This window comes from Drosophila biarmipes, chromosome 3R, assembly GCF_025231255.1.
Source record: "Drosophila biarmipes strain raj3 chromosome 3R, RU_DBia_V1.1, whole genome shotgun sequence".
NCBI lineage: Eukaryota > Metazoa > Arthropoda > Insecta > Diptera > Drosophilidae > Drosophila > Drosophila biarmipes.
This window is the reverse complement of record NC_066616.1, coordinates 32,977,322-32,994,837: the sequence shown is the minus strand read 5'-3', so window position 1 is coordinate 32,994,837 and position 17,516 is coordinate 32,977,322. Positions and strand designations below refer to the sequence as shown.

The following is a 17,516-nucleotide window of genomic DNA, read 5'->3' as shown; positions in this document are numbered from 1 at the left end:
TTATTAGACAATTAAGTTAAAAATCGAGACGCCATATTGCTAGCCAGGTTCCACACCTAAAGTGCTGTAAAGTACTCAAGTTTCGATTAAAACAATCGATAACGGTGTTGAAATCAGATTTCCAGTGTGACCGCTTGAGGCACTTTCGGTATATTTGGGTGAATAAAGCCGGTATTTAATTGGTCGATAATTCGGCGGCCACGCAGAGTCCCACCTCTAAACATAACCTTCCTTTTCCAATAATTTTTGTGCTGTGTACACGTGTTTCACTATGGCACCCGTCGAGAAAGCTAAAAAGGTGGCCAAGTCGGCCAAAAAGGGCAAGAAGACCCCCGTGAACTCCTACCTGAAGGGTGGAATTCTGCGTTACTCCAAGGCACAGGTAAATAGCGCCGGGAACAGTGAGGAAATGGCCTCCGGGCGGAGTGACGCCTCCGCCTGGGGAAGTGGCACAGCGTGGTCTACATATAGTGCTCCGATTCCACGGGATTACCTTCGATCGCCCATGGATTTGGCGTTATTCCGATTAGCAGGGACATTTCCTGCATTATTCTATAAATTTGTTGCAGTTTTGCTTTGTAGATCCTACATATTTTACCTTCGTAAGTGCATGTTAACTGCAGCCCCTTCAAGCAATTAGTTTTTGGTAAAGAAGATGGAAACCGAGTGTGCATCGAGGTGCATGTGTAAACCATGGGCTCTTTACCCGAAATATTAACATTCCACTCAAATGATCTCTTAGGACATAAATATCCTGTGCTATCTGTGTGCAACAAGTGCAACATCCATTGATAAACTACACAAAGGTGTCCAATAAGTGGCATCCACTGAAACCTTGACTTAAGTTGCTTAATAACACGTTTAACTTATACGAAAGCCAAAAATTCAAGATAACCCAATAATCGTTTGAGAAATATATGAGTAAACCACGTAAACAAACCCATTAACACCCCACATTGAAGAGTATCTATAGTAAACCGACCCAACTCCACTGAATGACTGGTAATCCCTGATAACTAACCCCCTCTTCCTCCTTGCAGATGTACAAGCGTCGTGCCCTGTACCGCCTGAAGGACAAGAAGAGCCCAGTGGTGCAGAAGGTGAAGGTGCCCATCAAGAAGGTGAAGAAGATCGGAGGCCCCAAGAACGGCGGTGAGCGTACCGTCTTCCTGAAGAAGTCCAAGGCCAACTACCCGACCAAGACCTTCGTGAAGAAGCGCCCCTCCAAGGCCAACTTCAGCGAGCACAAGCGCAACACGCGCCGCAACCTGACGCCCGGAACCGTGCTCATCCTGCTGGCCGGTCGCCACCAGGGCAAGCGCGTCGTCCTGCTGAAGACGCTGGCCTCCGGACTCCTGCTGGTCACCGGACCCTTCGCCCTCAACTCGTGCCCGCTGCGTCGCGTGTCCCAGCGCTACGTGATCGGCACCTCCTCGAAGGTGGATCTGGGTACCTACAAGGTGCCCGAGCACCTGAACGACGCCTACTTCCGCCGCCTGAAGGCCAAGAAGGACAAGAAGAGCGGCGAGGCCGACATCTTCGCGGCCAAGAAGGAGCGCTTCGTGCCCAACGAGCAGCGCAAGAAGGACCAGAAGGAGGTGGACTCCGCCCTGCTGAAGGTCATCAAGGCCCACCCCGAGGGCAAGTTCTTCGCCAAGTACTTGCAGAACATGTTCGCCCTGCACTCCTCCCAATACCCCCACCGCATGCGATTCTAAGCGAGCGGATCTGGGTCTTCGGTTTAAGGATTTCTAAAGCAAAAACACTGTACAAGCGCGCCCGCTGGTTAGACTAACAGGATTTGTAAAATAAACCTTACAAAACGGAAGCCTCGTCTGTTTTTCAATCAAGTTTAGACGGCAATTTGAAGGTAACTGCTTTAGTTTTGAACATCTTGCCAGATAATATTATAATCATTTTTAAAAAGCAAGGTTTCTACGAGTGAATTTTAAATTATTGAAATTTTATTTCCATCTAATTTGCTAAAAATTTAAAAAATAGGTACTGAGAAAGTTTAAAGTCTATAATTACAAATTAGTAGCGCTATGACTAAGTGCAGATGTTCCTTGAGCTCTCCTGGGGCACGTCGATGGGATCGGGAAGCTCCGGCTGCAAGTGCAAGGCGGCCAGGAGTTTCCGCCTGCCGTGGATGTACCACAACATTTCTCGGTAGGATCGCGGGAGTACTTCGTCGAGCACCTTGTCCGCCCTGTACGTCATGTAGAAGACGTTCGTGGTCTGCACTTTGCCGCTCTTGGCATCCCAAATCTGGGCCACGGTCATCAGCTGGACGTAGTTCTGGGCGGCATAAACCACGTAGGCGGTGAGCTGGAGGAACCTGTTGACGTGCACTGGGTGCATAAAACTAATGTCCGAGATGCAAGTGAGGATGGGCCGATCGCCCAGATAGATGCTGGCCATGATGAAGCTGATCTCCACGGCCTGGCGCATCAGGTAGCCTCCAAAGATGGTGTTCTGCGCGTTCCTGTTCTCCGGGAACGGAGCAATCATTGTCGACTGCAGTGAGTCCTCCATCCAGCGGCATTTGGGCGGCAGGACACGCTTGTTGAGGTCCATGCTGTTGGTCGGAGTGGTTCTCTTGAGGATCTCGTACATGATGGTCTGCTCGTACTCCCTGGGTGGCGAACTAAGCACCGACTCCATGGCCGTGGACTTGCGCAGCTTCTGCCGCTTCTCAGCCTGCTCCCAGATGAGCTTCTCGGTCTCATTACCGGGCTCTAAAGGATTGATAGGCGCCGCAGCCGTGTTGGTTGCGTTTCTGGCCACCATGACAAAGATGGCTTTGGTCACATCGATGTATTCTCGGCTTCCAGGTATTAACTGCCTCACGTAGATCGTGATCTCCATGGAGCTGCGTCCCGCCCACGAGATGTGTCCGCTGATCTCGATGTCCTGGTTGACCTGCAACCGCTCCAGGTTGGTGAACTCCACCTTGTCCACGAGCAAAGTGACGAAGGTGTAGGGTAGGGGAACTCCCTTTGGAAGCTTGGGCAGCTTCACATGGCGATGACAGATCCACACTGCAAACATGTCCAGTTCCTCCATAATCCTGCCCAATCTCACCCTGCCCAGGTGATTAACGTAGCTCTCGCGTATCAGCTCGCTGGCACTGAGGGGCAGAATGGCAGTGGTGTGGGAATCCAACATGGTTCTGGGTGGCAGCTCCTCTCTCTTGGGTTCGTGCTGCAGGAGGTGGTCCCGGGGCTTGGGGATGGTATGGTAGCCCACGTCCACGCCGGATTGCTCGCGAATGGTACGAGCCACTGGGGGTCAAGAGGGTAAGATGGGTTTCTTTGGAATCCTAGTCCGAACTCACCTTCAACCATCGTTCCTGAGCGATGATCCGACTTCACCTTGGGCCCGTTGTCCAGCACATAGCTCCTGCTCATCTGGTGGTTAGCAAGCGCGGGGCACTTGGCGACCAGCAGACGCCTCCGCCGGACGGCTGATAAGGAGCACCTCTTCGCCAGCACCAACCCAAGTCCCCTTGCCATCTGACAGATCATCGTTGGAGGTTTTCCGGGTGCAGGACCTTGAAAATTGGAGATAGTTGACCCGTGTGCTGGGGATCCGATGGGATGGGTGTTTTAATAACAAACAAGATCGGATATAACAATTTCTGGGTATAGTTCCCAGTTCCTAATACGTAATAGAGTTCGCTTCGATCGGATTTGCATCGAGTGCTGTCACTTGGACAGCAAAATAGAGAGTGATTCTAGAACCCAGAAAGAGCGTTGGCGAATCTTCCGCACAAGCGCGATTACATGGCTCTCAACCCTCTGAGAACCCGCGCATGACGATCACCTGTCCACTTGGTGAGAGATTCTTTGCCTCCACTCGGAAAAACGGTTGGGATCTTGAAGGGTCTTAAGATTTACTTTCAGTTCTTAAAATATTTGTTCGTAAATTTAATTATGTTTTCTAAATGATCCGTTTTTTAATTAGTTGCACGTTATTATTATTATATTTTGTAGAGTTGTTTTTAATACTTTTTCCTTTCTCTTATATATTCAAATACCGATCGTTATGCACTATATTTTTTCTGTGCATTCATCTGAAGCTCTAATCTTATCTGGAGAGGAGGTGTAAAGATGAGGTTGTGAAAAAGCGCCAGACATAAGACATGGAAAGTTTTACAATTTTTGTTTGGAACTGATTAAGCGAAATATTTGGTCTAACGAATTATGTTTCTATGTATCAATCCATGCGACAATCTAATCTATATAGTGGGAGTGAGCAATCATGTGCGTGTCCAGAACATGGTCACCAAAACATTGGCAATGGTCATGATCTGCACGTTTTTGGCATTCAAAATCAAAACCAGGGCTTACCAAACTTTTTCTGCTTCGATAAGGACTGAAATAAAATGTAGTTTCTATGGACTCTACTCGAGCTATTCAGCTTATCATATTTTCTAAATTATACATACTATTGAAATGACATCAATTCTCAAAAATGTTTTCTAAAAGGGAAACTTTTTTGAGGTAACCTTTTTTTGGTTTACTAACTCAGAATTTTGTGCTTATCTAGGGAACTGTTTCAGACTTATAAACATTGCTGGCATTGAACTTGCGGCGACCATGGATGTACCACATGGTTTCGTGGTAGGACCCTGGAAGGACCTCAGTAACCGTATCCGGAGCCGAAAAGGTGTAATGGAACGCGTTGGCGGTCACCTGGTTGCCGGAGTAGGGGTCCAGGACATCGGCTACGGCCATGATTTGCACGAAGTTGAGCTTCGTGTACACCACATAGGCCGTCATCTTGATAAAGCTGTTCACGCTCACGGGCCTCTCGAACGTTATGTCCGAGATGTGTTCCAACTTGGGTCGAGCTTTGCAGTAGAGGAAGGCTGCTGTCCAGCTAATCTCCAGGGCACTTCGCATAAGGAATCCCCCGAACACAGTGTTGTGGTGGTTCCTGTGCTCCGGGAACGAGGGAATAGTGCTCATCTGGAAGGAGTCGTGCATCCAGCGGCAGTCGGGTGGCAGAAGCCGCTTTAACGGACCAGCGTGTTCGGCGGGAGAGGTCCTCTTGTAGATCTCGTACATCACCGACTGCTCCTGAGCGTTGGGTTCCACCTTGAAGACGGACTGGGCGCTCAGTATCTGGCGCTGCTTCTTTCTGCCTGCCCCGCCAGCCAGGATTAGCTTCTCCTCCTCATTGGCCGGCTGTATGGGATTCACAGGAGCAGATCCCGAGTTGGTGGCATTTCGGGCTGCCATGAGGAACAGAGCTCGGGTGAGCTTCTGGTACTTTTCATCGACTTTCTGCTCCAGCCACACAACCACCTCCATGGAACTGGTTCCCACCCAGGTGACGTGCCCGGATAGACGAATGTCCCGTGTGCCTGATGCCGTGACATCGGTGAAGTCGATCCGGTCCACCAGTATGGTCACAATGGTGTACGGCATGGGCACTCCCTCCGGCAAGTTGGGAAGTTTCAAGTGCCTGTGGCAACACCAAGCTGGTAAGGCACGAGTAAAGTTACTAATCAAGAAGCTTTGGCTCAGCATAAAAGTTACCGGCAAAATAGTCCATATCCTCCAGAAGCCTGCCGAGGCGCACGTAGCCCCTAAAGTTTATGTACTTGTCCTGCAGCACGCGATCTTTGCTCAGAGGGATGATGGCCGAGGAGAAGGAATCCTGCATGGACCGTGCCGGCAGTTCCTCGATCTTGGGTTGGTGCTTAAGAAGCTCCTTTCTGGACTTCGGCTCCTCGGTGTAGCCGGGCTCTAGGCCCAAGCTCTTCAACATTTCCTCCTTGACTGGAAGAAAGATATGGTTAGCAGATATTTAATGAATATTTAGTGCTTACTTTCCGACATGGTGCAGTATGGATTGTCTACCGAGGGTTGTTTGATGTCATTGCCCGAAGAATAGTAACGCCTTTGTAGAGGTGCAAGAACCGCTCGTAAAAATGCGCTTTTTCTTCATTGATGTATTGGTCACTCACCTGGGCTTCTTACTGGCCAACTGCAAGAGGTGCCTGGCCATAAGAAAGCCCCGACACTTACGGACTCCAAGCAATGCCGGTAGCATTTATATTTTTACAATTTCTATAACCAGGGCTCATCGAAAAAGTTTTCAGATCTGGTTCCAAATCTGGAACGTAGTCAAATCCATACCCTTCGGTTCCCCTTCTATTTCTTGTCTTCAATTTTCCAACAAAGTGACAAGTTATCAAAATTAGGAAGTATTGCAAGCGTATTTCAACAAAGAGTTATAAAGAAGGAAAGAGTTTAGTACTTTCCATGGGGTAGATAGAGTTTCAGGGTTAGTGAACTGACAATAAACATTTATTGCTTTCTATAGACACAGAACTGGTAACAGCACTAATCTCGAAGGATAGCCTCGCATAATATCATAGGGAACATTCAGTAGCACCTGCGGATCTATTTCAAGCCCATGCTGGCCTCGAACTTCCGACGACCTTGGATGTACCACATGGTCTCGTGGTAGGACCGGGGAAGGACCTCCGTTACCGTATCCGGAGACGAGAAGGTGTAGTAGAACGTGTTGGTGGTCACCTGGCTGCCCGTGTGCGTGTCCAGGACATCGGCAACGGTCATGATCTGCACGTAGTTGAGCTTGGTGTACACCACGTAGGCCGTCATCTTGATGAAGCTGTTCACGCTCACTGGCTTCTCGAAACTGATGTCCGAGATGTGCTCCAGCTTGGGTCGCGTTTTGCAGTAGAGGAAAGCCGCTGCCCAGCTAATCTCCAGGGCACTCCGCATGAGGAAGCCTCCGAAGACCCGGTTGTGGTGATTCCTGTGCTCCGGGAACGAGGGAATAGTGCTCATCTGGAAGGAGTCCTCCATCCAGCGGCAGTTCGGCGGCAGGATGCGCTTGTTCAGCTCCAAAGTGTTGCTGGGAGTGGTCCTCTTGTAGAGCTCGTACATGAGCGTCTGTTCCGGATCGTTGGGTTCCACCTTGAAGACGGACTGAGCGCAGAGAATCTGTCGCTTCTTCTTTCTGTCTGCGCCGCCAGCGAGAATCTCCTTCTCCTCCTCGTTGGCCGGCTGTATGGGATTCACAGGAGCGGCTCCCGTATTGGTGGCATTCCTGGCCGCCATGAGGAACAGAGCTCGGGTGAGCTTTTGGTACCGTCCAGCTACCATCTGCTCCAGCCAGACCACGACCTCAATGGAACTGGTTCCCACCCACGAGACGTGGCCGGAAAGCCGGATGTCTTGGGTGCCTGACGCCTGGACATTGGTGAAGTCGATGCGGTCCACCAGAATGGTCACAAAGGTGTACGGCAGGTGAACTCCCTCTGGCAGGTTCGGCAGCTTCAGGTGCTTATGGCAACACCAAGCTGGGACAATAGATCGTTAGAAAATGGATCACAATTCTGGTGAAAAGTTATCTTACCAGCAAACATATCCATGTCCTCCAGCAGCCGGCCAAAGCGCACGCTGCCCAGATAGGTCACATACTTGTCCTGCAAAGTGCGATCCGTGCTCAGGGGAATGATGGCCGAGGTGAAGGAGTCCTGCATGGCTCTCGGTGGCAGGTCCTCCAACTTTGGCTGGTACTTGAGCAGCTGCTCCCTGGACTTGGGCAGCGGGTTGTAGCCGGGCTCTAGGCCCAGTCGTTTCATCATCTCCTGCTTGACTGCAGATTTTATGGGTTAAGGGGGTTCGATTCAAGTGTCAAGGAGGCACTTACTCTCCGCCATGGTTCCCGATTCGTTGGCCACCGCCGACTGCTTAATATGAGTGGGCGGTGAGTAGTGGCGTCTGGCGGAAAAGCGAAAGCGAATATCAAGTATACGAACTTAAAACTTTGGCACTGGACACTTACTTGGAAACCGCAAAGGAAGCAGGCGCCTGTTTGACGGCCACCTCCATGAGGTTCCTGCTGCGGATCAAGCCCCAGCACTTTTGTGCTCCCAACAAAGAACGCAACATCTTGTGGTTTAATTTAATTTTAAACGATTTCCCTTACTTTTTCGATTTGTGTGTAACCTGTCTGCTATTTGACCCCAAATAAAACCAGCTAGTCGCGGAATCAGCTGATTTGCACAGTGGACACCGTACTGCTCGTCTCTTCCCAATTATAGGATATAAAACACATTTGGTGAGTAATAACATTTTGTAAATTAAAAGCAAAGTAATGAAACTGAAGATTTATTTCGTAGTTTTAAATAGCTGCTAAGTATATATATATTTTATAAGTCTATATAAGACTATTTCGCAATACTTTTAAATTCGTATTATTTACCATGGCCCCACTGTGCAGCCAAAGCGATAAATGCCTATGACGTCATCGGAAATTAGAGTTCCATAGACGATTACCTTGAAATTAACGCAGTCTAACTATTCTGTGATTCATAAATTAAAATCGAATTAACACAGATAAGGGAATTCTTTGTAAATTGTTGAAACTTTGGTCTGCTTGGAGATGTTAGAATTATAAAGATTATACGAAATCTTATTTTGTAACAAATTCTCATTTTCCATTTTTCCGTATTTCCAATGGGTTTCAGAATGGGATAAAAACCCAAATTCTAAATTTCATAGCTTGCTTAATCGAATCCCTATTTTGAAGAGTGATACCTCTATGAGTTTGTGGTCTAACTCTCTATTGATCAGCATTCAAATATTTCGTATCTGCGAGGGTCGAAATTTTAACCCATTTTCATGTCCGATTTTTCCGTATTTCTACTGGGTCTCAGAACGGGACCCCAAAACCGTACTTACCAAATTCATAACTTGGGTAATCAGGCCCCGATTTTAAAGTGGGATACCTCTATGAGTTTGTAATTTAATTCTCTAATGATCTTTATTTCAAATATTTCGTATCTGCGAGGGTCGAAATTTTAACCCATTTTCATGTCCGATTTTTCCGTATTTCTAATGGGTCTCAGAACGGGACCCCAAAACCGTACTTCCCAAATTCATAACTTGGGTAATCAGGCCCCGATTTTAAAGTGGGATACCTCTATGAGTTTGTGATTTAATTCTCTAATGATCTTTTTTATTTCAAATATTTCGTATCTGCGAGGGTCGAAATTTTAACCCATTTTCATGTCCGATTTTTCAGTATTTCTAATGGGTCTCAGAACGGGACCCCAAAACCGTACTTCCCAAATTCATAACTTGGGTAATCAGGACCCGATTTTAAAGTGGGATACCTCTATGAGTTTGTAATTTAAATCTCTAATGATCTGCATTTAAATATTTCGTATCTACGAGGGTCGAAATTTTAACCTATTTCCATGTCCGATTTTTCCGTATTTCTAATGGGTTTCAGAACGGGACCCCAAAACCGTACTTCCCAAATTCATAACTTGGGTAATCAGGCCCCGATTTTAAAGTGGGATACCTCTATGAGTTTATAATTTAATTCTCTAATGATCTGCATTTAAATATTTCGTATCTGCGAGGGTCGAAATTTTAACCTATTTCCATGTCCGATTTTTCCGTATTTCTAATGGGTCTCAGAACGGGACCCCAAAACCGTACTTCCCAAATTCATAACTTGGGTAATCAGGACCCGATTTTAAAGTGGGATACCTCTATGAGTTTGTAATTTAAATCTCTAATGATCTGCATTTAAATATTTCGTATCTACGAGGGTCGAAATTTTAACCTATTTCCATGTCCGATTTTTCCGTATTTCTAATGGGTCTCAGAACGGGACCCCAAAACCGTACTTCCCAAATTCATAACTTGGGTAATCAGGACCCGATTTTAAAGTGGGATACCTCTATGAGTTTGTAATTTAAATCTCTAATGATCTGCATTTAAATATTTCGTATCTGCGAGGGTCGAATTTTTAACCTATTTCCATGTCCGATTTTTCCGTATTTCTAATGGGTCTCAGAACGGGACCCCAAAACCGTACTTCCCAAATTCATAACTTGGGTAATCGGACCCCGATTTTAAAGTGGGATACCTCTATGAGTTTGTAATTTAATTCTCTAATGATTTACATTCAAATATTTTGTATCTACTAGGGTCGAAATTTTGACCCATTCTCATGTCCGATTTTATTATATTTCTAATGGGTTTCAGAACGGGACCCCAAAACAGCACTTATAAATTTCATAACTTGGTTAAGCAGATACCCATTCGAAAGTGGGATACCTTTTTGAATTTGTGGTCGAATTCTCTATAAATCTACAATAAATAACAAGTTAAAATATAGCTTTAATCCAAAAGTAATTACCGCAGACATTCCATTAATATAACTTCATTTATTCGAATAAATTAAGTGGAATTCAAATGAAGAAACCCTCCGCTTAGAGATTTAATTCCTTGAGGGCAAAGTTCAGTACCACCGGCAACATACCAGCATCTTCTAGATCCAGGATCTGCTGCCGGAGGTTATCCATCGGATGGGAACGTATCATCTGGAAAAAGATGTTATTAACTCAAAATCCATCTAAATAAAAGTCACTTTAGCACACCTTTTTGATCTTTTGTCGCTGCTCGGAGCTTTGGCAGAAGCTGAGTAGTGCGGCGGCCATGTGGGGTCGATGGACAACGACGCAGTGCTCGGCGAACTGCAGCAAGTTGAGGGCATGTACAACCGGACAGCCCTGCAGGCGCAGCAGCGTCTTGTGCAGCAGCTCCTCTTGCGCGAAGGAGCGCGTCTCCACGGAGTTCTTCAGGGGATTGCAGAGCACATAGTCCCAGGCCTTGGCTAGCCCGTCCAGGTGCAGCAGATGGGGTCGGCAGCTGAGCACATCCAACAACGCGTTCAGCTCCCGCACCATGTGGAACATAACCATTCGCTTAAGAATGCCGTTCCAGATTTGCGGCAAGTGTATATCGAAGCCCAGGCAGATGTTGGCCATCACCTCCAGCGACAAAGGATTCTGTGCATTGCGCTGCCATATCATCTTCAAGATGTCAATCTTGTTGCAATGGTCGTCGGAGAACTTCTCCAGGTTCGACTTGTAGCCCAAAGCCTTCAGCTCGTGCACACATTTGATGCTGATGAATTGGCGTTGGTTAATCGTGTTGGTGAAAGAGTTGCTGCCATCGTTCAGCTTGGAGTAGCACTCGTACATTTGCAGCTGTGTGGAGGTGTTTACCGAGCTAATGGAAAAGGGTTTAGTAAACCAATCTGGTAAACTTTTTAAATGCAATCCTTACCCGCCCTTGAAGATCAAACCCACAAGGAACTTGACCGCCTCCGCCTTTGGCCAACTGGAGAGTATGTAGAAGGCTCTGTTGACATTCTCGCTGGCATCCTTGCTACTTGCTACTTCCGCTCCATTTGTCTGCTCGGGCCAGTTCTGTTCCTCCATAAAAGTGTCCTCTAGAATGGTACCGTCAGCCGTCGGCTCCATGGTGAGTGAAAGCCACTTCTGCAGCAGTCGGTACTGTATCGTGGCCAAGCAGAGGTCGTGCAGCTTGACGATCTCCGCGACGAGGGCGTTGATGTCTACTTTGCTGGACTTCAGGATCAAGTCGTGGTGGTACAGGGCGTTAATCAGCTCGGTGGGATTCTCAACTTGCCGCAGCAGCTTTTCGTCGGTCATGCCGTAGACGTAAAGCAAGTGCTGGGTCTTCTGAATGGGATAACGCCGCTTGACCTTAGAAATCTGTTCTCGAGTCTTCGGATCGTCAATTAGATGGCCCTTCTCCTTGACAAACTTCCAGCACTCGTAGGAGGCCTCCACCTGGTCTGCTCCGTCCCGAGCATAGTTGGATACGAAGTATAGTATTAGGAATGCCTTGTTGGGGTTGTTTACTTTCTCGACCAACCGAAGAATCGACTGGAGGAACGCATTATTAGTAGGCAGGAGACTCCACGTCTCTGATTCGTTTTTAGATTTGTACTCCGATATTGAGTTCTTTACTGCCGACATGCAGAAGTAGTCGCAGTTCTGGGAGCTGTCCTTGGCTCCCTTCAAAGCCGTGTACATCTGAATCAGAGGGAACCAGCTCTGACAGTTGTCCACGCTTAGTTCGCTGTCTGAATTTAAAGAAAACGTTAAAAGGGAACTTAAACATTTCATGGTATCCAATTAGTTTACCGAGAATATCCTTGAGGGGTTGCTCTACTATTGGCTTGAAAGGCAGGCGGTAACGAGATATTTTCGGCATGACGCCGTTTTCCCTCTGCGATTTGAGCCACATGTCAGTCTCCACCTGACCCGGCCGATTGCGCCTCCGGGTTATCATCTTGTGCCGCAGGAAGTGCAAAATGTTCGTCCAGATCTCCATCTCCTTGGGCGCTGCATCGAAGTACATTAGGATGTTGATCACACACATGTACAACTCGTAGAAATAAATGTTGATCTAAATGACAAGATAATGATTAAATACGAGAATGGAACAACATAACCGCAGTGAACCTACTTCTTCGATGAAGTTTTTCAATTTGGAGACAAAGAGCTCTACGTTCTTAAGTTCATTGATGTACGGCTGGCACATATCGCGCATTTCCTGGGCGCTGCTTAGCATTACCAGTTCCTCGTCGCCGAAGGTGTCTCTCTTGACCTCGAAGCGCATTTCCTGGGCGCTCAGGATGCTCAATATCTGAGTTATGAGAATCTTCTGATAATCAAACCCAAAGTCCTTGCTCATGCGTTCCAAAAGCTGGACGTCGAGCTGCTTATTGTGGAACTCCTTGAGCAGATCCTCCACGTTGTCCATGTCCGCGTTGAACTTGCCCTTGATCCTTGGATCCTGCTGGCAGAACTCAAGGTAATAGTACAGTTTCAAGCGCCTGCGAACACATTAGAAATTAAAATAAGGATTTATAATACCAACTCTCTTTCTCTTACTTGGCACGTATCAATTGCACATTATCCAAATCTTCGATGTGGTCGTGGTACATGGCGGATAACGTAAGGAAGTTGATCTTTTGCAGATCTGTCTTCACCTCCGTGGAGAGCTTTTCCAGCAGAGCCAGTGCCTCGCTGTCCATTACCAGCATGGTGAACAGCTCAATGAAGTTGGCCTCCTTGCTTCCCATAGCGTTGCGGAATATGCGGCGCAGCTGCAGCGTAATAAAGCCCTCGTTGATGATGCGCTTCTTCCGGCAGTTCTGCTTCTGGTAGTCCAACAGATATTGCGACATCACGTACCAAACGTCGTGCTCCTTGGCCTTCGTCAGGTGTTCCAGCGACAGAAAGAAGTCGGCACGAGCGCTGTCCAGATCCTCCTTCGTGTTCTCCGCCAGTCCGCTGCGCACCTGCATCAACAATGAGTTGCTCGGCTCCGATTCGATTACCATGAGCAACAGGGTGCGGGCCAGGAACTTCACTATTGCCATGTGACCACCGATGCTCTTCTGTGAAAATGATCGAAAGGAATTTCACATACATTGTTTTCAAAGGTTTTTACGAGCCTTACGTTCTGCTGGGGTTGCTGTACAGGCTGGACTTCTACCTCCTCAAACATAGACACTGAATACCGCTTTTTCGTCATTGTTGGCACCTGCAGGGCTTTCACGTCGAAGGATCCGTTGAGGGGAATGGTGAAATTGAGTGTAGTCTCGCCCACGGCCACCGTAATGCCATCGAGGGCCCGGCAAATGTGCTCGTTGACGGCCTGCTCCTTGCCGTCGTAGTGAGCTCTAATGGCATCCAGTGGATAGTGGATCACGGCAACACGAATGCATTTGATGAGTTCAACAAGGTCCCGACGACGACTGTCTTCGTGAAGCAGGGCGGATGTGAGCAGCTCGTAGGCCAAGAAAAAGCTAAGGGGATCGGTCTCATTCATCAACTGCAGCGAAGAGGCCGATTCTGCATAAAAAATTTAAGGGATAGGCAACAAATCAAGAGAAAATCTATCGGTAAGGACCTTACCCTGGTTCTGTCCCTTGGCGTTTTCGATTTGCTGGACCAGCAGCTCAAGTGCTAGGTTGATAAACTCGTCTGCATTGGCGGGCACACAGTCGACGAAGCTAATCACATGAAATGCCAGGGCGCAGCTGAGGGGCAGACAACCGATTCGCTGGCAAATGCGGGTCAGGCCGAACACCTTGGACAGGCTGAGAGCGGTGCAGAGTTCGCCAATTTCACTGGCTATAAAAGCGGACACATTCAACGTGGCCTGAGCGCGTTCCATGATCCTTTCAATGGCCTCGTCCAGGAGGCAGTGACGCCTATGCAGAGGTATGAGTTCGCTGCTGCAGTCCAGCTCAATTCCAAATTTTCGAAGGCGCAAACGATGCTTTATCACCAGATAGCGTCGTTGGTAAATGGAATCAACGTACGGTAAGAACAAGTTAAAGAGCTCCAGGACATTCAAGTGCTCTCGAACCTTAGCCTCGTCTTCAAACGAATCGGAAGAGCTGTTTTCGAGGAGGTTTGCGATGATCTCCACCACTTCCTGTGCGTTCTTCGAGTTCTTATCCCCGTTCAGCGTCTTGAAGAACTCGTACGCCAGCTCGATCTGACCTCGCCGGGCCATCTGATAGCAGCAGTTAAAGTTGGCACTGACCGAGATGTCCGGCGCCGCCTTGGTAAGCGCTCCGATGTCCTCCAGCATGTCCGGCAGGTTTAACTTCACGATGCGCATCATAAAAAGTTCCAGGTTGATATCGGAGCTGTCGGCTGGCCAGCCATATTTCACTTTCATGATCTTGATTACCTGGATCTCGTACTCGGCGTTGATCTTCATTGCCAGCGGATGGGTGGAGGAACGCAGTCTGATCAGAGGAGACAGCGTATCAGGCCAGGGAACAGGGGCATTCTGCAGCACGGACAAGGCGCACTCCAAGCGACTGTCCTCATTGTGCAGCAGCTCAATGCAAGCCATTGCCCGCTCTAGCCAGGTACTAGAAGATTGCCGACTGGCCACCAACTGTGATATGTACTGCTTGATCACGCCCAGCGGCTGACGACCCTTCTCTTGGAAAATCGGGTACATGAAGTTCTTTACTAGCCGCTGCAACTTGTCTAGTTGGACGTGCTGCAGAATGCTTAAAGCCGTGGCCTCAATGGAGTCCTGCATGTAGTTGTCCAGTGTGAAGCCCATGTTGTAATTGGTCTTCAGCACGGACAGATCCTGCAGTGCATTGACTAGGTCCCGCAGTTTGCCAACGTTGCGTTCCTGCTGCCGACGGACATCACTGAAAGAAATATACACATTCGGTACAAGATATTCAAGGGAGCAGGAAAGCCTTTTACTTACGAGTAAGTGAACTGGATTTCCTCGAATATATCAAGTATCTTGGTGCTAAACTCCAAGCCGATATCCGGCCAATGAGGACTGTACTGCAGATTTCGCGTCATCTCAACGCTCCAGTCAGTGATAAAGGGCATAATGCTGGGATGAGTGTTGCTGACCATTGGAATGAACTGACGCAGCCACTGAACCACGTTAAAGGGCTTCGTGTTGCTCGGTATGAATCCCAGGAGCTTGCGCAGCTCATCCTCGTTTAGTAACGGCAGGATGCTGCTCGAGTGCCGTCGCCAGATCAGACAGGCCGTGGGCATATCCGTATTAAAGAGCGACTTGACCATCCTGACCAGGTTGTTGTCGTAGATGAACTTCTGCCATTCAGTGTTGCATTCGTAAGGATCTATGATAGCCAGAGTTTTCAGTCGGTGCAGTTGCTCGTCAATTTCCAACATATCCTCCTCGTCATCCTCAAAACTCAACCGCTTCTTGACCTCATGCAAGTAGCGTTCCAGAATGTGTCTCGAATTCAAGTTGATCATGCGATGGCTTTTGATAAAGGCTTTACTTTCCACCTGGGATAGTAGCTGCAGCAAGTTCTGGAATTTATTGTCCACATCAGAGGCCACTTTTTGGGAATTAGAGTTGCAGAGCTCGACCAGAATGCGTTTCGCCTTGGCTTCATATATGGGCTGCAGGCACAGTTCGAACTGCTTGCCGAATTCCTGTTAAATATGGCAAAGGATAAAGGATAGCACACAGATGAGAATCACCCAATTACCTCCGCCTCTTCCAGGCGCCCCTTGGCAATCAGCTTTTTGAAACGGTCGCTGGGATCGGTCTCGGAAACGAGCATCATCTCCACCACCGAGGGAATGCTGCTCTGGTTGAGCTCCTTGGCAGCCAGATAGTACAGGTTGACCGCACACTTTGGCTGGCGTACAAGCCAAGCGTGTTCAGGTACCTCCACCTCGTTTTTGACATTAAGTGCTAAAATAGTTAAAGAATTAAGAATGTCTCATATCACACTCCTTCGTTTTGCCTACATGGGTACTCCACTATCTTAATGAAGCGTCCCTCATCCGATGGCTTCGTCAGCACCAGCAGCTCGATGTTCTCCTCGCTGCACTCCATGACCAGCAGATCCTCGATAAGCAGATTCTTCCTTTGGGTCGTTTGGCACATGAGAACAGTGCGGGTGTACGGGCAAATGTCCAGCAAGTGTCCGGAGTTGGTAAGAGCGATTCTAGGAAAATACACCTCTAAGTGACCAGGGACAGCGTGAGTCGTCATTTTCACTCACATGTAGTGCTCCAAGTTAAAGATCTGCTTAAGACTGCCAAGATGAGCGGGCAGATTGATGCGGGTCACATCGTTGGCGGTGCCACTCCTGAAGTTCATCGTGTTCTGATCTCCAGTAATGACCAGGCCGGGATGAGTGCCTAGATCCTCCTGATTGTTCTGCGCATTGATGCTGGCGGCCACCAGCTGCTTGAGCAGCACGGCACAGTCTACATTGCCTGAGGATCGTCCTTTGGATAGGCGTTGAATGGTGACATCGTCGAGTATGGCCTTCTCACAGGCAATAGTGTCGTTTTCACTCAGGGTTACGTTGCTCAGAGCCTCCAGACTGGACTCATCGATGTCGCTTAAACTAGGAAACATAATTTTTTAGGAAAGTCCTCAAGAGGCTTACCACTAAGTTCTTACCAGTAGATACTGCCATTCTTGCAAGTGAAGTAGAATCTTTGGTCCAGCTGGTGGATGCTACGGAAGGTGCCGTTCGAGAGGCTCACATCCTCCAGATTGACGGCCGCGCTGAAGAGGAGCTGACCCTTGATGAAGACCCCATGGACTTCGCCATCACTGAGGCCGCAGACAATCAGGTTGCCACTGGTGGAAATAGTAATGGCCTCTATGGCCGCCCCGAATCCCAGGAAGCTACACTTGGCCACCAGCTCGTCCTCCAGGAGGAGCAGGCTCTTGTCTATGCCGATGACCATCTTGCCGCTCTGGACGGAGGCCAGGACATCCGGATATTTGTTTACCTTGGGGAAAACGAAGGGAAGCTTGCACTCTAACTGTAGATCCCGCGCCACAAGGACTCACTTCCTCCTCACTGCTTATCTGGAAGATGCCGCGCGACGAAAACACATTGGAGATGGTCTCGTCCTCCACCGAGGATGCCTCGAAGTTGCTCCACATCGCTGTTGAATCCCCGCTAGCCAAAGTCGCAAAGTCTGTTTAAACTCTTTTTTTAAACACCGCCAATAAACAAGCGTCACCTGGGGGGGTCCGATAACATAATCTGCCTATCGATAAGCGATACATTCTCTACTATAAAGAAGATGGGGTTCCCTCCAACTAAGTACCTTAAGCAAATTTACTAAATTACCC

General features: G+C 48.1%; 5 protein-coding genes across 5 annotated transcripts; 1 reads left to right on the top strand and 4 right to left on the bottom strand.

Annotated features, from left to right (window-relative positions):
• The first annotated feature begins 214 nt into the window (after positions 1–214).
• LOC108023884 (60S ribosomal protein L6) lies at positions 215–1,828 on the top strand. Its single transcript, XM_017093568.3, has 2 exons — positions 215–382; positions 1,041–1,828. The coding sequence occupies exons 1-2, from the start codon at positions 272–274 to the stop codon at positions 1,716–1,718; spliced, it is 789 nt and encodes a 262-aa protein (XP_016949057.1). The 5' UTR covers positions 215–271; the 3' UTR covers positions 1,719–1,828.
• Positions 1,829–1,942: 114 nt separating this feature from the next.
• On the bottom strand, positions 1,943–3,735 carry LOC108023883 (acyl-coenzyme A thioesterase 9, mitochondrial). The gene is made up of 2 exons (XM_017093567.3): positions 3,338–3,735; positions 1,943–3,284 (listed from the first exon to the last, which is right to left on the bottom strand). Exons 1-2 carry the CDS (start codon positions 3,525–3,527, stop codon positions 2,050–2,052), a joined length of 1,425 nt encoding a protein of 474 aa, XP_016949056.1. The 5' UTR covers positions 3,528–3,735; the 3' UTR covers positions 1,943–2,049.
• A 301-nt stretch (positions 3,736–4,036) lies between these two features.
• On the bottom strand, positions 4,037–6,207 carry LOC108023889 (acyl-coenzyme A thioesterase 9, mitochondrial). Its single transcript, XM_017093575.3, has 4 exons — positions 5,978–6,207; positions 5,840–5,910; positions 5,547–5,789; positions 4,037–5,488 (listed from the first exon to the last, which is right to left on the bottom strand). The coding sequence occupies exons 1-4, from the start codon at positions 6,061–6,063 to the stop codon at positions 4,548–4,550; spliced, it is 1,341 nt and encodes a 446-aa protein (XP_016949064.1). The 5' UTR covers positions 6,064–6,207; the 3' UTR covers positions 4,037–4,547.
• A 91-nt stretch (positions 6,208–6,298) lies between these two features.
• On the bottom strand, positions 6,299–8,047 carry LOC108023888 (acyl-coenzyme A thioesterase 9, mitochondrial). The gene is made up of 4 exons (XM_017093574.3): positions 7,831–8,047; positions 7,696–7,766; positions 7,399–7,641; positions 6,299–7,342 (listed from the first exon to the last, which is right to left on the bottom strand). Exons 1-4 carry the CDS (start codon positions 7,935–7,937, stop codon positions 6,417–6,419), a joined length of 1,347 nt encoding a protein of 448 aa, XP_016949063.1. The 5' UTR covers positions 7,938–8,047; the 3' UTR covers positions 6,299–6,416.
• Positions 8,048–10,208: 2,161 nt separating this feature from the next.
• Positions 10,209–17,402, bottom strand: LOC108023885 (uncharacterized). Its single transcript, XM_017093569.3, has 14 exons — positions 17,229–17,402; positions 16,830–17,167; positions 16,423–16,773; positions 16,166–16,365; positions 15,901–16,109; positions 15,132–15,844; positions 13,802–15,069; positions 13,344–13,738; positions 12,773–13,281; positions 12,345–12,714; positions 12,020–12,284; positions 11,133–11,958; positions 10,442–11,075; positions 10,209–10,384 (listed from the first exon to the last, which is right to left on the bottom strand). The coding sequence occupies exons 1-14, from the start codon at positions 17,322–17,324 to the stop codon at positions 10,274–10,276; spliced, it is 6,285 nt and encodes a 2,094-aa protein (XP_016949058.1). The 5' UTR covers positions 17,325–17,402; the 3' UTR covers positions 10,209–10,273.
• Positions 17,403–17,516: the final 114 nt, after the last annotated feature.